Here is a 22,892-nt window from a genome sequence, read left to right on the forward strand (position 1 = left end):
TATATGGCTGTACATATTACACATCACTTACATATGGAAAATTGACAGGTTTCAGAGTAGCAGCCGTGTTAGTCTGTATTCGCAAAAAGAAAAGGAGGACTTGTGGCACCTTAGAGACTAACAAATTTATTTGAGCATAAGCTTTTGTGAGCTACAGCTCACTTCATCGGATGCAAGCTGTAGCTCATGAAAGCTTATGCTCAAATAAATTTGTTAGTCTCTAAGGTACCACAAGTACTCCTTTTCTTTATATGGAAAATTGTAGAACAAACTTCTGCTAATTGAGGCCCTATTTTGATGAAGCTCAGCCAGGCTGTGAATTTTCTTTTGATCATTTCTCTGGATGTCTCTCATGGAAAACCACAGAGTAGTGAATATGAAATTAAAATTAACAGGGAACATCCTCAGATGGTACAAAATGATCATAGCTCCATTATTTTGATGACAGTTTACCCCAACGGGGTATATGCACCAATATTTCTCTACCTCTTCAGTCATAACTCTAATATAATTGATCTTTTAGGTGCCTATGCTCATTCACGTTTGTATGCGTACCATCCTTTTTGTCAAATAGCAGAATCTTGCTGTAGGGTGTAAATCATAGAATATAAGGGTTGGAAGGGACCTCAGGAGGTCATCTAGTCCAACCCCCTGTTCAAAGCAGGACCAATCCCAAAAAATGCAGAGAAAATGTTAGTTTAAAGGAAATTCTGCTTTAACATTACTGCTTAAACCACTTTCTTCCACTGAGTGTGCACATTTAAATCATGTATTGAGATGAAAAATCCATTTCAAAGGTTTTGGTACAAGTCTAATGGCTTGTCTACACTACACCACTGTTTAGACTATGGGGTGTGAATAGCAGTGTGCACCAAAGTGCTGCACTGTAATTCCCCAGTTGGTTGCTGTGGGTGTGAACTGAAAGGTTCCTTGTTAGCATTAGTATAGTCCTGTTTGAAGAGGACAGTGTAGTTTCAGTCCAGCAAAGCACGAAGCACATCTTTAAATTCAGTGAGACTTCGCACACGCTTAAATCTTTGCAGGATTTGTGTCTAAGGCTATGCTGGATTTGGGGTCAAGCAGATATCAAAATCAAGCCTTAAATGAGCATTTGTTATGATTTTCCTTTGACTTTTGTGTATTTTTTACATACATGCAGTTTTTTAAAACAGTTTAGAAGATATTTATGCAGGTGAGCCTCTCTAATTTATAAACCATGTACTCTTTAATAGGCCACTTAAATGTCCCATTTAGATTATGATTTCCTGTGGAAAGCTGTAGTGTCCTATGTGTTAATATTTTATAAAATGTATAAATATCAAGGAATAAAGAAGAAGGGTTGGGATAAGGTATTGGGGTTTCCACATTTTGTGAACTGTTCTTGGAGTACTGATTTTTTGCTTAACATTTAGTTGGATTTGATTTTTGTGAAGTTAATATGATCTTGTACAGTATGTAAAAAAAGAAGTATAATGTACATGCACAACACCAGCAATGACCGCACCACACCTTTAAGTAAGGGAAGCATTGGCCAGGCTTGCTGCTGGAAGGTAGCAGTGCTTTATGCGGGGGGAAGGTCAGAAAGGGCTGCAAAAAGGTAGAAAAAGCTTTGTGGTGCTGACTCGCCCCCCGGGGAATGTAAGGGGCAGAAGGCTTTAACGGTGCAAGGCCTGGCGTTGGAAGCCCTTTCTCCATGCAGTAGACAAGGCAGTACCCACCCTTCCTCTCCTGGAGGTGTAAATATCAGGTTTGGTTAGGACCTGCTGTGGGCATTGCGCTAGTCACTCCTTTTTTAGGGGGGCTGGGAAGGAATTTTTCCCTTACCACCATATTGGCTTCAGTGGAGTGAGCGTGGGTTTTTTTGCCTTTTCCACAGCCGGTGTCAGGGAAGACCTATTATGATGAGCACAAAAGGTGGTAGGCTATGGTGGTAGGTCGCAACTTATTGTGTAAGTGTGGGGTGGATGTCCAGTGTAGGTACTCCATAGGGAAGGCATCCAGTGACCATATAAATGGCCAGGTAAAGGACTTAAAAGGAGGTGCTGGTTAAAGGAACAGGAAGGGGGCAGTTGGGGCTCCTATGATTGGTACGGAAGGAAGCCAACTCCCCTTTCTTACAGCCTACCTTAACACTCTTATGAGAGGGGGTGGACAGTAAGGTCCAAGCCATGGGTTGGCTGGGGGACCTGGATGGAAAACAAAGGGGGCTGGTGGAAGCCCCAGGTAGTTATTTGAAAAAATATGGAGTAGCCTGTACTGTACACTTTATCTGCCAGGTAGTCCCAGACCTCTAATATAAAGTCGTGGCCTGATTAAATTCATATCAAGTGTCTCCTGTCCTCCTTTTAGTATAGCCAGACAAAATATATGGTGATATAGTGTAGTACAACTAGACAGGACCACTATGGTCATTAAACACATCAAGGAAATAGCCAACACTTGCACTTAGCCACAAACAGATCAAAGCAAATAATTGACTACTGAACTGCAAACTGTACAGTAAATAGTGGGGGTATTTTTGGAACAGTCAGCAGTGCATGAAAAATGAAGTTCGCATATATTACATTGTGAGTATGAACTAGAATTTATTGATTTTCACTTCAATATGTAACTTCTTTGTTTCTAAATGCTTATGTGCAAACCAATCATTTAAAACACTGGACATAATTTATAAACTGACAAGTCAGCTGACAGATTATAGAACATAAATGTATGTCAGTGTTACTTTACACTTCACCTGCAGAGAAATTTGCACTGTCCTATAAATGAAACATCTCTACACTACAATTAGTGTAAACTGCAGAATACATCATATTACCACTAGTTTCAATATCTGCAAACTTGTTTTGTATTCAATAAATTCCAAAACTGATGTGAACCACTCAACAAGGAAGATAACATGACATTTCTTACAGGGTGATATAATGTATTCCTTTCCGAAGTAGTCCCAACAAATAGTAGTAAAGTTTAACTTTTTTTGTGGTCCATAAAACAGTTTGAAAACTCCATGTTTTTAATTACCTAGCTTAATTGTAGCTAAATCAACTATTCAGTTTCTGTGATTATTTTTTATAATTTCTGAATGATCACAAATCAAAGGTGACAAGATGCTGCTAAATATAATTACGTGCCAAGACCTTTCTTTGTTGTTTTTGAAGGCTGGAATGCAATGCATTTTAAGGCTATGTCTACACAGCCACCAGCAGTAAGCCTCCCAGCCTAGGTGGACAGGTTTGGGTTAGCAGGGCATTCGCACTGATGCTCTAAAAATAGCTTTGTAGCCATCACTGTGAAGCTGCAACTCAGGCTAGAACTTGGGCTTTTCTTCTGATGTGAGCTGGGAGGATCTCTGCTGTAGGATGTGTAGGCGTATCCTAAAAATTATAACTTCTATCAATGTATTATGAATGACAGTTTGTGTTGTCTGTCACTAAGGTACATTTCCAAGTATATACGTCTCCATTTACAATAGGCTTGATCCTGAGACATGCTGAACAGCTAGAACTGCTTTTGAAATTGATAGGTGAAATTGTGCCAATGTAGTCTATTGCAAATCTCCCCTCCCCCCCCCCCCCCCCCCCGACTTCCATAGTACCAATATTTCACAGAATAAGTATTCCGGATGCCCAGATGTCTCAGGATTGGGCCCTCTATTAGAGCTAATTTTTTGCTTTAGTGATGACTGTTTAGAAACAGGAATATACTGAAAATCTAATGAAAGAGTCTCTTCTAGTCTGAGTTCTAGCCTGACTCTTCAATCAGTGATGCCATTAAATCTAGATACTATTTTATAAATATGTAATAGTAAAGGGCTAGGTAGAAGTAGTAGGTGATATTTTCAAAGGAGTCCAGCGGTTTTAGAAGTAAGTTACTATTAGTGTGTCTAAATCTCATAACAAACGTTAACAATCCCAGCCAACAAGTAGGAGCAAAAATATGGCGGTTTCATATAGGGTTAGACTAGAACTCAGTGGGAGCTGTTGGGTGCTCAGCATTTTTGACAATTTGGTAACTTTATTTGCGCCTTAATGGGGATTGGGGGGAGTAACTTTAGGCTCATTCCTGTTTTTAAAAAGCCTAGCCCTAGGGCCCATTTCACCTAGAGAGTCAACACCAAAGAAAGCGTTTAAAAAGACTGCCAGATCTGCCAATGTACTATATAAAGCAAAACCAGATAGTGACTCATTTTTGAGTGATTGAGATCCTTTGGCAGAAATCTGAAATTCCAAATTACAGCACCTTGACACAAACCATGCATGCAGGGATATTTTTTAAGTACTGTCACCACACTTAAACATGCAGTTACAAAGCACAGCACATGACAAACCACTGAACACTACAATGTTTAAAGTTCTGAGGATTATTTTACCTACTTGTCAATAGAGCCCACCATGTAGTAAACCATTGGGAACCAACAGATTGCATCCAGAAAATGCATATCTGGCCTAAGCAGCAGATGGGTTACAATGAAACACAACATCACAACAGTTGCATCTCCTCTGAAGAAACTGAATAAACTATGTTAGTTTGTTTGGAAGAGAGAGGAGGGGAAAACTAGGAAATGTTAAATAAATATTTTAGTAACATAGCAAACTATATTTCTGGACATCAACATTCAATGCTGTTTGCTTTGATCATGATGCAGCATGATCAAGTTTAAATGTGCTTTACATAAATGTTGTTAGTCTTCTAAATCGGAAACTTTATGGCACAATCATACAGCAAATGCTTTATTTAAAGAAAAAAGTATTGATGACTAAAGAGGACTTACTAAATTATATTCCAATTCATGACCTTAAACATCTTTTTAATGAAAATGCTTAATGACTGGAACCAGATCCTCACCTAGTTTCAACTATGATAGTTCCATTAAATCAATTTTACACCAGCTATTGATCTTGCCTTATCATTTCTCCCTAAAAGTTATGCATTTTTCAACTGTCTGCATTTTTCTTTCCCTTCCACCTCTTCTAAAACAATAGTTGGCTACTTTTAACATTTTAATTGTTGCTTGACATACTAGGGTGGAAATAAAGGTCAAAGGTTAATTTTAATCTCAAATTTCCTTTTAAGAAAGGAAAGGTAAAATAGTTTTCTACTGTACTCTTTCTGTATTGTACTATAAGACTTACACCTTTTTCTTCTTTCTTAGGTACTGAAAGTACAGTGATAGCAGATGAAATTTTAATCAGCACGAAATAAGGACATGTCTAATCATGCACACTACTGCAAATTGCCTCTGTTAACAAACTGCAAAAAAGATTAAGAGAAACTATTAAATCATAGCAAGGGATACTAATGCTAATTTACAGTGGGTGAAATCCTAACTCATTTTAAGTCAATGGCAAAACTTCCATTGACTTCAGTGGGGCCAGGATTTCACCCTATTGCCTTGAGATGTGAAAAATGTGGTGGACTGATTGCAGTGTCCTTATGGTTACAATATTTCAGCTGAATGTTTTACAGAGAATCTGCTTCAGCTACCTAGGCCATACCTTGCTAAGAGCTTAAGCAGAGACCACAGCTTTCATTTAATGTTGAGATGGTATAATTTTATGCTAACAAAAATGGCATTTTTTCAATCTTCAGCAAAAAGAAACTAAAATAATAAAAGTAACATATCAGAGAGTGTGTAAAAAAACCAAAACCATGAGCCCAAAACGAGAGTGTAGGAAAACACTAGAGGGCACTGTACACTTTCATGTGTGTTCTTAAAGGCCAGTCTTATTTGAAACTTGCTAACCACAATTTTAAAAGAATAGTTTTTATAGATCTCTTCTGGTGTGGGGGAGTTTATACTGTTCATTACAGGAATAAAGAGAACTATGATATACTAACACCATTATGTACTGTCCTACAAGAAATCTGTACTGAGGGAAGTGGAACCCACTTCAACTAATTTCAGATTCTGTAAAGTGAAACTATTTATAGTAGAGATCGGACAATGGCACATACACCCAGAGGAGAGTAGGGCCTGGAATCTGAACCAGGATTCAATTTATGCAGCTGGCTCTTTTTATCATGCAGCCTAAAGGTTCCAAGTTTGTACATGAATTGTTTACCTTGGACTTATTGAAACACTATAACATGGTCCAAAAGGTCTGCATCATGCTCATCGTGTTAGGGAATTATTCTCTTCTATAGTACTAATGGGAATCAAGTGGGAAGTTTGCCCTGTTTCTGTAGCTGAATGGAATAATTGGAACAGATCATATATGCTCAGAAAACACAGCAAGAGGAGCAAGTTGGGAGGGATGATGCATACATAAAGCTGCTAATTGAGAATGGAAAATATATGGCTCTCTAAAGTACATAACTATAAATTTTCAACCCCCCTAAAATAAGCTGTGCTTGAACAGAAAGTGCTGATTAAAGAAAAGGCAAATAGAACCCCCCCCCCCACACACACACACCCATTAAAGGTCAGGAATTTTAAAGAAAACTAAGTGAGCTAGATGACATAAAGTGCAGTTTATGTGCAGGACTGTACTGAATTTTTTAAAAAGTGTGTATGTTATGAATTATGAACAGATATAGCAGTCCAGTCTCTCCTCACAGCTGCCAGCTGATTTCCAGTTTTATACTAGATGTGGAAAAACTGGCTAAGCCCAAATATTAACCAATCTGGACTGGACCCAATCTGTTCATGAGGTTTGAAATGAGTTTAGTTAAACTTTATCTCACTCTACTTTTTCTTCTGCCCTTTCACTCCCATTCCTTGCATTTTGCTGATGGCATCTCAGCCTCCTGCTGTTCCTTCCTGAGGCTTCCCTTGCATTAGTGCCCCAAAATACATGTACAAATGGGAGGCCCCTTGAAGGTTTTCAGTACGCTGTAAGCTCTTCTAAATACTACCGTGGAACCCCCAGCATGTGTCGTATGGGCTGAAAAACCATGGCCTGCTACTTCTGGGAGAAGAGGAAATGCTCCTTGTGGGAAAGAAGAGCTTTTTTTAGCCAACTTATGAAGACTCTTTCTTGTAAGGAAGGAAAAGAACTCCCAGCTACACCTTCTTGACACATGTAGCTGGGTGACAGACATGGAGATCTTGCCTTGGGAGGGATCCAGAGCCCATCCTAATAGATTTCCGTGAGTGGCAGTGGTTGCTACAAGCCTCTTTTGGAAAGTATTCCTGCCAGAAGAGAAGACACCTTCTCCCGAACAGAAGCTTGGGGCAGAGACAACTGATGGGGGATCATAGAATGGGGAAACTTCCAAAAGATTAAAAATAAATATCTAGTATTTCAAGTGCTTATTGGAACTGAGTTTCTGGGTGTTTTGGAGTTTTACCACCTGTATACCACTTTATATTTTGTACAATACACTATATGACTCTGGAATGAAGCCATAGAAAGGAAGTTTGGTTTTTAGTGCACACAATCTGTTTTATGATCCCTTGTTTCCCCTTTTCCTGAAACCTAAATACCACATGTTACATGTTCCACTGGCCCTTTTGGACCCCACTATCTTGATCTGACCTTTTCAGACTGGGAAAGGCTTCCAGATACCAGGTGATTTCTATCAGTCATTGCAGCAGTAGAAGATGAATCATTACTGTGAGCGACAGCAGAAAGGAATGTCAGCGGCTGTGGCACAAAAGCAGTGAGTGCACTGCTTTGTGATAAGGTAAAGAGATTGTGAAATATCAGTCAGAGCACTGCCAGTCATTACACTGTGAGAGAGCAGATTGCTTAAGACTTGAAAAAAAGTTACTAGGTTTTGACCTTTATTTCCAACCTAGTATACTAAGCAACAATTACAATGTTAAAAGTAGCCAGGTATTATTTTGGAAGGAAAAGCAGAGTGCAGACGGTTAAATTATGTTATGAAACTAAAAATATGCACTTCGTTATCTGACCTCTTTCCGCCCCCCTCCCCCGCCCCACGAGTCAATTTGCAAACTCAGAAACTGAAGCACATAATGCAGACAGACCCTTTTTAATGTGACAAGTCAGTGTGCCTGCATGACACACACCATTTTCAGCCATCACTATAAGGGGACAGATTTTGCCTTGCCCTGCCGTGGCATGGAAGTGCATAGGCTGAGGTGGAGGAGAGTACAAGGAACATTCTGCCCTTCTTGTGTAAGAGCCAAGAACAAATGTAAACTCTTCATGGGGGGAACACAAGAAGGAACTGTTTCCTTCTAGTGTCTCCAAAGGGCATTGCGGAGGAGATGAGGCTATGGAAGGAACAGTTGTTCCCTGTGGTACAATTCCTCCTACAGCTGTTCCTGAGGTGATGAGGATCTACATCATCCTTAAATCAGGACTGTGACTTAATGGCACAACTGAGCCATAAGTTCATTAATGAATGTTTGTTCTTCTATGGTTTTATATGGCAATCAGTGGACAGAGATATTTCCCAAAGGGCACTTACAGTCTATAGTATTGATCATCTCTGAACTAAGCAGTAATAAAAAATCTGCTTAGATAGTATAGGCTCTGTCTTCTGCATTTAACTGATAGACCAGTCAAATACTACTATAATTACTATTTACTGTGCAAACCATACAACAAACTTGTTCAGAGGCCTGAGTGGGCTTAGATCTGAGGCAGTATCTTGAAAGGACAAACTGGCTCCTAATGTGCAGGTCAGCAGTGTGAATAAAATAGTGCTCCCCTAGGTGCTAAGTGGGCTGGGAAAAGAGGATGCAGACAGGAAAGTGAGCAATTCAATCTACATCTGAAATGTAGAGAAGTTAAGATTACTTTCACATGTTAGATGCAATATTTAAATTGCAATTTATCTCCTAAAATTTTAGAATTGTAAAAGATTTTACAACTTATTTTATAATTAATAGTACTCCAATTTCTCTGCTTTTCCTTATAAACCTGGTATTACCATACTGAAAACTGTATTGTCCTTGGTCCTGATTCCAACTCCCGCTGTAGTCATTAGAAAAGCTCCCATTGACTTCACTGAGAGTTATATTATGTCCTTACTGTAAAACACAATCAAGATATCATCCTTGTCTCCACTCTTGCTTTAAAGGTGTATGTGCCACAATGTTTTTGATTTAAATTGGTCACATGAAATGTGACCATCAACCACAGACAACGCACGTATTGGGATTTAAACACTTATTTGTATAGTAAATAATTTTCTTATAAATCCACTTACGGGTTATCCAGAAGTAATACTATAGGGTTGAGTTCTTTCTTTGGTCTGTAATAAGCTCTGAGTGGAACAATAAAGTTGTATAAGCCATTTCCAGCTGTCTCTGCTGCAACTATAATCAATTTATTTTTGAATCCATAGGCTTTGGCATCTTCATAGTAGTTATGTTGGCACCCCTAAAACCAGTATAGAAAACAAAAACTCAGTGGCTTTGGATAGGAGTTGATATTCAGGGATAATAATATTAGAGGTGGTTTTTCACTTCCCAAGCTAAAATGTGTCAGTTGAAATGATAAAGAACTTAGTCTTGTCTGAGCTTCACAAACACCTGTTAGCAACACTGCATTTCAGCATTGGTTGTAGCTGAACTGGTGCTGAATGCTGCTTATCGGCAAGTGCAGACAAGGACAAAATTGTGTTCGGTTACAACAAACAAACAAGCCTTGTTTAACGCATATGTATATCCATCAACACAAACTCTTTACCTTGTCCAGTCTTAAACAACAAAATGGCACTTTTTCATGCAGCAGATGGCAAAACGTGGGAGAACTTCCAATATAAGGAGAGTAAGGAGGATAACCTTTAGCATACCTAGAAGAGTAGAGAAACAGTTCTGAATACTGTCAACAATTTAACGACTGTAGACCAAACAGGTCTAAATTTTTATTACTACTATTTGTGGAATAGCAAACATAGGCAAGTATTAATGTATATAATCATACATAACTAAATATGAAATTAATCAAAATAGATACAACTAGTGTTTGCCATATAAACAATCAAAACAAAACAACCCCTATTTCTAATAAAGATCAAAGGACCATAGCTTATGGCTTACAGGCATATATATAAAATCAGTAGAATTAATAAGTGGTGGCATTGTAAGGGGATGATATGGGTTATTTGTTGTTTCTTAGGGTGATAAGTTCCTCATCTAAACAACTTTAAGTGTCAGTCCACTTCCTGATGTCTTATGGCACCAGCATGGATTTTCAGCATAGAAAGTAGATGGACGGTGTTCAAGATATTTCTGGCTCCTACATAACACTTAAAAGTTAAACTGATCCTAATGCTGATCAGCTGAAAAATCTAAAACAATTTGTAATAGCAACCTATATTGCAGCAAAAATGATTGAATCCAAGAGTTTAACCCTTTTCTGAATCCTGCTAGAGATTTATATACATAAGAATATCAACAATTATATTTGCAAGAGAATAGATGAACTGTAAATCCTTATACTTCAGGGTGTAAACAAACTGAAGTTTAGGAAGAAATTTCTCTTTTTGGCAGTACATTCCATGATTCTCCACTATAGATTTTCTTTCTTTTTTCTTTGAGGCATGTAGTAGTCACTGAGTAGTCCCTGGAAGGTCATGGGAGTTGTCATGCTCCAATCTTCCAACCAGCAGCTTACAGACAACAGCTAGTACAGATCCAAAAATCCAAATTGAGGAACAAGCCCCACCCCATGTTCTGACTGGAAGAGCTCCAAGGATCCTGATTGGGATGCTGCCCCTATTTAAGTCAGATAAGGAAACTGGAGGTTGTCCATACAACTGGACTTCACACTGCCATGGACTCCTGGTTTCATGATTACCTGTTCCTGCCTTGTTTCAGAGTAACAGCCGTGTTAGTCTGTATTCGCAAAAAGAAAAGGAGTACTTGTGGCACCTTAGAGACTAACCAATTTATTTGAGCATAAGCTTTCATGAGCTACAGCTCACTTCATCGGATGCATACTGTGGAAACTACAGAAGACATTATATACACAGAGACCATGAAACAATACCTCCTCCCACCCCACTCTCCTGCTGGTAATAGCTTAGCTAAAGTGATCACTCTCCTTACAATGTTCCTGCCTTCTGATTCTGACCTTTCAGTTTCCTGACTTGGTAACAGATCCCGGTCCTCTGTTTAGTCTCTTGTTTCTGATCTCCTGGCTTTCCAGTTTGGCCTGATTCTTGGTAATTGGCTCCTGGATCCTCAGCCCAGGCCTAATGCTAACCCCTAGGCCAGGTCACCCTTACCCTGTCCCTGACACAGAGACAGACCACAATGAGAAAGACCACTGATTTAATCCAGTATGGGAATTTTTATATTCCCATAAGTAATCCTATTCAGTCAAATTACTCACATGCATGAGTATTTGCAGGATTGAGCCCTCAGTTTATTTCACTAATGCATTTTTAATTTCAGTAACAAACTAATAAACACTTGAATAAAACATTGTGGGTTTTTTTTGCTTTACTATTGCTGCTTTTTTGTTGCCAATATTCTTGCATTCACACTTTTACCACACAAGCTATACTATGCTGGAGAGTCCTGTGCAGTGCCCCACAACTGGCCCCTTTAAAGGTTGGAATCTGATCTCTCTCAGATGTCAGTGAACCTTCCTCTATTAAAAAGTAATTTCATTCTTCAGACTGAAATATTCAGTTTTGTTTCCTAGTCAGCTGAGTCGTGCCTGAAGTACTCCAAAAACTATGTGCTATAGGGAGACATTGCCAGGTATGTGAATTTGTGTGTGTTTATGAAATAGCTTTAAAATTCCAAACACAACAAGGTCTTTGTTATTGAGTATCACAGATGTCCAGCATGAGTTGGAATGTTTTTCTTATTTCAAAATAGCCTTAAGAAGCTTCGACCAATTCATGATTGCACTTTTGAAGAGGAAATCACTTCGCCCTTGGGCCACGTATCTAATCACTACAAATTATGTGATAGGATCACGCAGAAATTTGGTACACTTTTGTTTCTTATTAAATGGAATATCACTAATCAGAAAAAGAGCTGCAATCCTGTCCCTATTGACTTCAATGGGAGCAGAACTGCACTCTACATTTACCCAGTATTAGCATCTATGAATAGTAATGTCCTGTTTACATTAACTGTACATACTCTAAACCTGTAGAAATGTCATCATCTGATGGAGTAGTTTCATCCTCTGACTGGTCACTTAGAAGATCACATGTTTGAAGTGATGAGGAATCTGCAACCTCCAAAACAGGTGCTATGCTAGATCTTCTGCCATCTTTACTTCCCTCTGAAGGAAGGGTTAGGGTAGGTCCACTGGAAGATCTACATCCTGTATCTTGTAAATCTATAGCCACGGTCCCTGAATCATCATCAGAAACAGCTCTCAATGTGCAAGTCAATTAAGCGTTTAAAAAAGGGTAAATTATGCTTATTATGGATGATCTAAAACAGAACCAAATATTCAAATACTGTCTGTTTTGTCTATGTATAAAAACTACATTAAAATATAATGTTACATCCAATATAGCCTTACAGCACTGAACAATATACAAGGCAGTTTCTCATAATAAGGTAATACATTATTTTTTCCAAATACATATCAGTCTATGGCATTTAAAAACATGTTCCATGCAATCAGGCTGTGAGAATATGCACAAATAAATTGCAGGTTATATTGAATTTATGAATGTTGTTATATATCCATAATAAGGAATTTGACTTAATAAATCTGAATATTATAACCAGAAAAACATAAGATTTCCAATTGTGTAAATGAGATCAGAATTTGACACCTTGACTCTTAATGCCTTTATTCTTCCTGGTTCTGTTACATAATGTTTTTGGAAACAAAATAGAGTCTGATGAGTTGTTTGATGGACTAAAAGAATGTCTGGAGTTTTACCTCCTAACTTATGCCAGTAAGAGGTACTGCTTCCTAGTACAAGAAATGGGAATAATCCTGATTGGACTGATTAGCGTCTAATATTAGGCCAATTTGTAGTGAATTAGCTTGTGATATTCATATGAATGTACAAACTATGGAATTCATCTTTTGACATATGGGATTTCATTGCACGAGATATTTTAGACTGTTGGTACATTTTAGCTAAATTGCCATCAAATGTTTGTCTTTGATTATGACTTATAGTGTTTAGACAGCAAGAGATTGCAGCCTTTTGTGACTAAACACTTTCAGTATTTGCATACAGGCCTGAGTTTTGGACTCTGCCAAGCTACACTCAGTGGAGAAGAAGGGAATCAATGACACAAGTGGTTTTGTGACATTTTTAGGCTCCCATCCTAATCCTGGCACTAGCTAGGGTAATAGCCTATCTTAGGCACTAGCTTTTGATCATCTGTCTGTGGCCCTAAAGGGTCACCCCAGGCACATCCCTTTTTCCACTTGGACATGCCCTTTCAGCTTGCTGTGTGACATGGGAGCTGGTGCGGTTGCTTGATCACCTGGATGTTCTTCCATGCTGGGGGACCTCTTCACTGGCTTGTTAAATGGATATTACAGCTACTTTGCACCACCTGGGATCTGGTCTGAACTTTGTGGATTTTTTAAATAATCTTATGAATTTCCTTGGCAAGTGGCTTGTTAGATAGTATTCTCATTTGCATAGATTTGTCTGTGATGTTGTATTTCTGTATACAGCAAGAGAATGCCATTTATGTTGATATTGTTGGGACCCTTTTATTTTTTTTAATTAAATATATACATTTAAACCTAATGAAGGAACATGTTTTCCATCACCTCAGGCTTTTTCTTTTAAAATCGCTTTACAGTTTTAGAGTAGTACATTTTTGAGCTTTCTTTTCTATAGTTTCAGACTATTTTATAAGGTTTACCTGTACTTACCCATACTGGCAATTACACTGTGCAAGGGTAACCTAGAAGGTCCATGATAGTATGACTTGGATTCATTATTTTTTCTATGCTGTTCTTGCTTTTTAAAAGCTGAATTTTCTTCTTTGGTGATGTTGATATAAAAACATATGTCTGTAGAGCTCATAATATATCGAGGGCCTGGATTCAGCAAAATGTTTTTGTTATCTTCCCTCCTAACACCAATCAGACAGACTCCAAACCTTAATTAAAGAAGGAAAATACATGGTTTATTGAATGTAACTCAACAAAACACAAATTGCAGATTACAATAATGGATCCTTAATTTAGTCTCACTTACATGCTGCAGAGTCAAAATGTGCACATTCTTGGAAAATAAATATTTGAAAATACAGTATTTAACAAAATTATTCCCAAAACTGGCCATCTGTGATCAAGCACAATTCCTTGGGACTTATGAATCCCAAAGCACTTCAAAAGCTTTTTATTCTATAGCAGTATACTTCCAATGTTGAGCCAGTTAATTTCTGATATCAAACATATAGTCCCTTCTGAGAATACAATACACTTATGGAACTCTGTTAATTCAGCACATTAAGCTGTTCCATTATTCACCTGTCAATGGAATTGTTTTCAGATTTCCTCCTCCTCCCCCCATAATTTAGTCTTATTCTTTTTGATCAATAGTAGAAAATAAGGAATTAAAATGACAGCCTCTGTTCTCATTTTATAACGTTGAAAATGAACTCTTATATATGCATATGATTGCAGGATAAATTAAATTTGTACATTCATCTTACAATATTTAAAAACTCTAATAATCTATTTATAAACTCTTTATCAATTGATTAATTTGAGTAGAAAACACCTTTTTTACCAGAATGAAGGTAATATGCATGAAACTGACATTTGTGCATGCATACTCAGCATAAGCTTGTACAAACATGTTCAAAATATGTCAGGATACATCTGAGGTTGAGGTGATCTGAAAATATAGCCTAGATTGTCGATAAATGAGGTAAGACTGATGAATCCGACCCTAATTTCTGAGGATGGGACTGTGGAATGTTTGACCATTAATAGATGTTGGGGGGGTGGGGTGGGAGGAATGATTCCTGGATAAAGAAATGGAAAGGTTGAATGTTGATATCTGCAGTGTGCAGGAGACATAATGGAATTTGAATGATGGGAGCAAAACTCTGACCCATAGTGGTCAGATCTTTTGATTGCTGCACTACTGTGATGCATCTGACAAGCACATTGATGTTGCTCTGGTTTTGTCTTTGAAAGTGCAATCTGCCAAACTGGCAGACTTGCTCTCCATACTGGATAGCCACTATTTTCAGTTTAAGGTAAAATGTGTGGTAATAGTGCATATGCTCCAGCTGATGCAAGGCCTGATGTGAAAAAGATGCTTTTTATGCCACATTAAATGACATTGTATGTAGTACATCATTCCAACTTCATATTGTCGTAGTAGGAGATATGAACATGAGAACTGGTCATGATAGAACTGAATTTGAACTGGTACCAGGACCTTACAGTTTATCAGAAGAGAGATCAGATAATGGTGTGTGTCTACTTGAATTTGCTTCCACACATGAACTATTTTCAATGTCTACCTGGTTTCAGCACAAGAATTGCCAAAAGTATACATTTTGTATCCATGGGGCAACAATGCAACCATGGGTTTTCAAACCAGAATGAGATCCTTAACTACACTCATTCAGGATGTGTAAGAATTTACAAGTGCTGCTGTTGCTCCGGAATTTGACCATCAAACCCAAATAGCAACCAGGATGATCTCTTAATAAAGTTTGAGAGATGCATATCTAATATATCACGAGTTCTCAAACTGGGGGTTGTGACCCATCAGGGGGTTGCAAGGTTATGATGTGGTGGGTTGTGAGCTTTCAGACTGGATGCACGGCCAGAGTTGAGTCAGTGAGAGGAGGAAATGGGCAATAGAGAAAAGTCTTGAGCGAGCAGTCAAGAGGGCCCGTCAGAATGCTCATACTCAATGCTGGAATAGTACAGTGCAGTGTAATGATGAAGCCTCTGAAAGACATGACCAGAAATGTGTATCTGAGATTCTGAAGGCCCTCATTGGATATACATTCTTGCCTCTTCCATCAGTTAAGGACAAAATTGGGAAATACTGCCAGCATATTGATTCACAATTTAAGCATTGGAATGCATATTTTTGTGAATTAGTGAACAGATCACCACCAGCATGTAAACTATAACTTAATCCAAAAATAAATCCAACAGAAAAAAGGTCAGTGATATTAGAGGAAGTGATGCTTGTGGTCAAACAGTTATGAAATGATAAAACACCTGGTGTTGACTATTACATCAGAACTTCTTATGAGTGGAGGCCTATATTTAGTTCACTGAATTCAAAGAGTTGTCTTAAAAGTTTGGGAAACCAGCCACATTTCAGAAGAAAGCAAAAGGGGCTGCATTATCTCTTTTAAAAAAGAAGTGATCAGCTTGATCAAATTATTCGGATAATAACACTGCTGTCAGTCCCAAAGAAGGTATGTTCGAACCAACTGAAATACTGTCTCAAACCAAAAATGAGAGACAACCATTCTGACTTCCATACAGGTCAATCTACAATCTGCATTATATATATATTATCTCTGGAATGTTACTGAAAAATGACTAGACTGATGAAAGGAAATTAATATTATGCTTATAGAATTTGCAGTGGCTTTTGTCTCAGTGCATTGCAGCACTGTGAACACTGCTATATCAGCATGGGGTGCCTAGCAGAGGAACTGTACCATGGTACATCTATCTAGCTGGGTAAGGGTCAATGGTTGTATTAGACAGGTTTTCAACAGAATCAACGATTTGCCAGGAATGCATTCTCACGTACATTAAATAATGTTCCAATAGACTATCTGATCACAAAGTAGATTGAGGTCAACACAGGAGGTGTGAAATTTAAAAATTCATCTTCAGAGGCTCTCAAGTATGACGATGATATTGCTTTACTAGGAGAGATTATGACTGACTACAGCTAATGCTGGAAGAGTCATAAACTGTAGAATTTATTAGACTTAAGATGTGGGTGAAAAAAACAAAGCAATGCATGTCTCCTATAAAATAAACTACTAACCTGCCAATGCTGCATGTAGACGGCAATGGCACTGAATGAGTCAATAGTTTTATCTGGGTAATTCGTTTACAGCAGGAGATCCAAGAAGTTCCACATCAGCTTGGTCTTGTGTCAGTGGCATTTCAGCATTTTCAAAGGACTCTGAGTGGTGGGATGTCTATGTGACAACTAAGATATGAGTGTTCAATGTGGTAGTGATGACAACCCTGTTACATGAAGCAGAAACATGGCATTTAAGAACAACTGAGGAGAGGATACTAAACACTTGTCAGTGTGAAAAGTTATGGCAAATTCTTAACATCCATTGCTTGGATTTTGTCACAAATGAGAAGATACTTAAGATCCTGGCAAGTTGCAACCTTGCACCGGTTGGGAACAAGATGACTGCCATGGTAGGGTCATGAAGAAGAAGGTATGCTTTAATAGAAGACTTATCAAGCTGAGGTTGAAGGGAGTAGAGCACAATGCTGACCACAAATAAGGTTGAAAGATGCAATTTTGAGGGATTTAAGAAACCTAAATCCTCCCATACTGCCTCTTGACAAAGGAAGAAGATTCGCAAGGGTCCATTCAAGATGGAAGCCCATTCTGTGCACTGTAGCCATGTGAATTTTGCTCATGATTCATCAAATATATACTTAGCCTTTGACAGCTGTGAAAGATCCCGTTCCGACAGAGAAGATATTTTAAGCATTCTTTAGATTCTGTCCAGGAAGAAAGCATTTAAGTTGTATCAGCTAGGGAAAGGATGTATTGAATGTCTAGTTTTTATAACTCCATATCGAGATGTTGATCTCCTGACTGTGATGTACATTCTTGATATCTGCCTAGATAGAACTAATCTCTTTTTGCCTTAAGGTTAGGCTTATACATATAGACCAACACCAGGTTTTTTTTGATACTCAAAACTGGCAGGAGAATACAGAAGTCCCATAAATTTACAAGGGTCAGCAGCAATTTAAAACCAGAAGCAAAAGCAATACATTCGGTGGTAGTGACAATACAGAACAATGCAGTACAATATTTACTCTATGGATGCAACATACATGAAGATTCATCTTAACTTATAATCCTTTAATAATAAACATACTTTTTATGTGCATGGAAAGAAGCATATGTAAAGCTCTTTCCCTCATATTCAGCAAAAAACGTACTGTCCTCCAGATTAATGTGATACACTTCATTACCAGAGTATCTGCCGTACATTTTCTGCCACTGTTCTGGTGATTGTTGACCCTCCCTGAAACACACAGAAAATAAGAATAATTTTAAACTTTGATGTAAAAACATCTAATTAATCATAGCAGTATCTAATGGCAATAGTTTCTACAGATGTCTATTAGAAAGGCCCCATGAGCTAAACTGAAAGAAATATTTGCTTAGTAGCAGGGATGAGCAGATATTAATTTACATGAATTAAGAAACATTCTCTGTTCTAAAGTAATGGGTGTATTAAAAGTATTTCTACACTTTCTTGATAGCAAAGAGCAGAGACAACGTGAATTTCAAGTAATCCAGTCATAGTAAGTACATTAATTGCTATTGATATACATTTCTATTAATACAAAAGAGCTGGCATTTGATCCTCATTAAAGATTATTAAGAAATTTTCAAAAGAATTAGTGGTGTGAGGTCCAGGTAACAAGGTAACTCACCTCATATACTACTGACTTTTAGCAAATGTGTGTCAATCTGGCTGTGGGCAAATACCCCATTTGGAGTTTTGGTTTTACTGTGTTCAGTATTTTTAGCCTAATCCTAGATAGGGCTATTTAGTTACATGTTTATTCCTACCTTGTGCTTTATTCTGACTCCCCAGTTCAGAACAGGCCGCTTCTTTACCAATCTAAATCTCGCCTGACCTTTTACTTCACATCAACCAAGTAGCCTGCTTGTGCTCACATGAAGCCACAATGGACATGTGCTCAGCCATCCATCTATGCAATTGTAGGATTAGGTTCTATGGCTTCAAACTTGCTATGACATCAATCAGGTTTCAGAGGAACAGCCGTGTTAGTCTGTATTCGCAAAAAGAAAAGGAGTACTTGTGGCACCTTAGAGACTAACCAATTTATTTGAGCATGAGCTTTCGTGAGCTACAGCTCACTTCATCAGATGTTTACCGTGGAAACTGCAGCAGACTTTATATAAAGTCTGCTGCAGTTTCCACGGTAAACATCTGATGAAGTGAGCTGTAGCTCACGAAAGCTCATGCTCAAATAAATTGGTTAGTCTCTAAGGTGCCACAAGTACTCCTTTTCTTTTTATGACATCAATGTGGACAGACCCTATGCCTATGTGGAACTCCACTGACTTAAGACCATATGAAGCTCCACTAATGGTTCCCATTGCATGGACCCTTTTGCAGGATCAGGGTCAAGGGGATCAGGATATAAGTAATTATTTATCTTGTGGAGCTGAGATCAAAATCCAACCTAAAGCACGTTGCTGGGGACTGAACAATTTCAGTTTACCAAAAAATATTTTTGCCTTTCTTTCTGAAATTTATACTTCCTCCCAACACCTAATGTACAAATGTTTTGTTTCTTTTCATGAAGAATTTTGTAATTAATATATATAATTTTGAACCATTTTGAAAAGCAAAACTATAAGATTGATATTTCATACAGATTTGTGAAGACAAAAATAGAGTAAATAAAAACTAAAAAAAAACTGTAAAAAGATATAACCATCTGCATATAACTCAATATTCCAATAAGCTTAGTGAGTCTATCAGCAATTTACCTACTTGATGCAGGGACTATGCATTTCTCTGTGAATGTATATTTCACCTTGTTGCAGTGTTTAAAAACATATTAACCATTCCAATTTCTCAGATGAAATATTCATAACATTGTAGTTAAATGCATGTTGTGCAGGCATAGCAATCATAAAAATATTAAGTAATTATTAACCTGCCCAGCAGCACACACTGGATTTTTTTGGATTCTATATGTAAACTGTGAAATTTGGATACATTTTAAAAAGTTAAGGAACAGTATCTGGTTGGAGGTGTTCACATACATTATCTTCTGGTTACATAGTGGAACAAAATTCTTTAGCTTCTGTTGCAAAGTTGGTCCTCTAATCAACCTTTATCTCTGATGGACCTTGGTCTACTCTTCCTACTTCCATAGCTTTCTAAGTCCATGTCTACACTTACCGGTAAATCAGCACTGCTGAGATGGATGTAGCGGTGTTGATTTAGCAGATCTGGTGAAGACTCTCTAAGTCGATGGCAGAGTGCTCTCCCGTTGACACAGAATGGTGTAGACACTGCATTAAGTCGACCTAAGCTACGTCGACTTAAGTTACGTTATTCACGTAACTGAAGTAGTGTAACTTAGGTCGATTTTACCACTGTGGTGTAGACAAGACCTAATTGTTCCTCTAGCCTTCTTTGCCCATCAACCCCCTTTGACTTGACAGTCTCTTGCTCTTCACAATGTCCCTCTAAACTTCTTCAAATAGCCCTTCCAACATTCACGAGGCTCTTTCTAAATCTTCCTAACCCCATGGCTTGTTTCCAGATGCAGTATCTCTGAAGCTAAAGAGGATTATTTATTGAGGTCACTGGACACAAGCAGAACCTGTAGCATACTCTATCCCGCCCTCCTCCCCCACCCCCCCACCACACAAATTAAATGCACCCTGTGCTGCCTAGCATCACTTCAGCATGTCTCCCTAGTCATGGTCTGAGTTATGGAAAAGAGTATTACACTACATCAGATCCCTGTCTGATATTCACCAAGCCCTCCCTGCTCTAAACTCTTCTTATGACCCTTGCATGCCCTTCTACTCTACCTTTCTCCCCACCTGGAATTTATTCTGGTCTCTACATGGAATTTCCACACTTTGCCTTCTGTTTGCAGTACAATGACTTTTATATTGCTCTACAGCATTGAAAACACCCTTGATAGTTTTAAAAAACGAAAGGCTGTGCATCCCTCTGTATATGAAATAACCAAGAAGATGAAGACAGTTAAAGTGCAAAGTACTATGTTAGGGATATTATAAATAATTATTCTATTATTCCAATTTTTTGGGGTATTGGGGAAGAAGCCCTACCATGCCATCACTTGTAGTGCAAAGCCTGCTTCTTTATTTTTCAGCACAATCAACAAGCATGCATTCAATAATCAGACTTACAAGATATAGTACAAAGTTTCATACATATAACAATTGTTTATCTTTCAAGGTTTAAAATGGACAGGTGAAGTAAAGTAAATACAGTGTTATGGGCTTCTTTTTTTAAATGGAGGGAAATAGAATTTTTTATGGTTTATCAAATATTTTAAACTTTGAAACATTTTGGGAGAAGGAAGAGTGATAGGTGATTTAATGGGAGCCATTTGGAGACTACTGACACATATTTTATTTTCATGATAAGAACAGGGTTGTCAGTATTTGCAGTAAAGCTGACTTGTTGGTCCCTTCTTTCTATCTCAAAATTAAGCTACCAGATGGTGGTCTAGGATGCAAGAGATTATGGGCACTACAACTGCTGATTTGATAATACCCCCGTTCTCCCACCAATGATGTTGTACAGGATGCAGGTAGCATGACCAGCTACTGTATATTAACCTCATCCAATGTTCTAACAGTTGGGGATTGGGAATTGAGGATCCTGGGCAAAAAACTGAGCACAGACAAATTGCTTGAGGCATCTTTTAACACTCAGTGATATCATATACTGAGCATGTAATGTGAAAACAACAAATATGAGGGTAATTAAGGCTTAACACATAGTTTGGGAGGTTGCAATTAGAAGTTTTGGATGTTAATCTGAAAATTGTAGCCTCTATGTATAAATTGACCTGTTCCAACTGGGAATATCATCCCAATCCACTTGGATCAAACCACATTCTCATAGGAGATGTCTATACTACAACTGTGAGCATGCCTCCCAGCCCAAGACTTGTGCTAACTTGAGCTAGCCATGTAGACGTTCCAGCAGAGGTGCTGGTTTGGGCGGTCAGGTGATCTTGGATTTGGGCAGCTAGTCCGTGCTGCCCTCTATGCTGCAGTATCCACACTACTATATTTGGTGTGTTAGCTTGAGTAGAGCTACCATAAGTCTGTGTACCAGGTTGGAAGGCTGTCTCTTAGGGTATGTCTTCACTAGCAGGGCTTTAATGTGGCTGCATAATCATGGCACCAGCTCTCTCCCAGCGCTATAAAAAAACCACCCCCACAAGGGGAGTAGCTACCAGCACTGGGAGCGCAGCTCCTGAGCGAGAAAGTTGCAGTGCTGTAAAGTGGCAGTGTAGACAAGGCCTTAGTGATGTGTTTTTGACCATGGTGCTTTTAAAAATATACCATTACTAGGACCCACATCCCCTGTACAAGAAACCAACTTAGATAGACAGGAAGGAACAAGAGTCTTTCTGTCAAATGTTAAGATTATAGTACCATAGGCTACTGTTGTTTCTGCTCAGGTACAACCACCACAAGGCTTTGCCTGCTGTTCTTTGCATGATTGTGACCTTTCCACATTGATACAGTCAATTGAAACTTAATCTGATTCATGCTAAATGTTTCTATTACACAGGGGTGAATGTTAAATGTGTCTCCTACAGGTTCGGAGGGCAGCTTCCCCCCCCCCCCCGCCTCAGTGGAAGGGGTGGGCCTGGGGGGATCAGCATCCCCCAGCCAGCCCACCCGCGCTGCCTGGGGCTCCAGCCGGCCCCAGAGTGGCCCACCAATGCGGGGGGGTGGGGGTGGAAGGGGCAACAATGGGGGGGGCAGGGCGCAAAAGGAGCAGCGACTTTAAAGCGCTTTAAAGTCAGCAGTACGGACCGGTACAGGCGGCCACTTTTTACTGGTACGCTGTACCAGCCCGTACCACCTTACTTTCACCTCTGCTATTACAGCTAATCAATGAATGTATGCGTTTAGGACAGGAAACAATCATCAGTTTTTATTTCCTGTCTTGCCTTATTTCAAATCTCTTTAGAAAATCCATGTCACTACCAATCTTTTTATTAATTTTTATTTCTGATCCAAAATATTTTTTGTCTTCTTTCCTGCCTTCATAC

General features: G+C 38.6%; 1 protein-coding gene across 1 annotated transcript in view; it reads right to left on the reverse strand.

Annotated features, from left to right (window-relative positions):
- The window catches only part of KCNT2 (potassium sodium-activated channel subfamily T member 2), a 286,825-nt gene that overhangs the window by 70,340 nt on the left and 193,593 nt on the right, over positions 1–22,892 (reverse strand). Inside the window, exons 16-20 of the mRNA XM_073358218.2 lie at positions 17,945–18,094; positions 13,740–13,969; positions 12,020–12,236; positions 9,606–9,711; positions 9,124–9,296 (exon numbers count right to left, since the gene is read on the reverse strand). Of these exons, the coding sequence (XP_073214319.1) occupies positions 9,124–9,296; positions 9,606–9,711; positions 12,020–12,236; positions 13,740–13,969; positions 17,945–18,094 (876 nt within the window). The remainder of the gene's footprint in view (positions 1–9,123; positions 9,297–9,605; positions 9,712–12,019; positions 12,237–13,739; positions 13,970–17,944; positions 18,095–22,892) is intronic.

This window comes from Lepidochelys kempii, chromosome 8 (genome assembly GCF_965140285.1).
Source record: "Lepidochelys kempii isolate rLepKem1 chromosome 8, rLepKem1.hap1, whole genome shotgun sequence".
Lineage (NCBI taxonomy): Eukaryota > Metazoa > Chordata > Testudines > Cheloniidae > Lepidochelys > Lepidochelys kempii.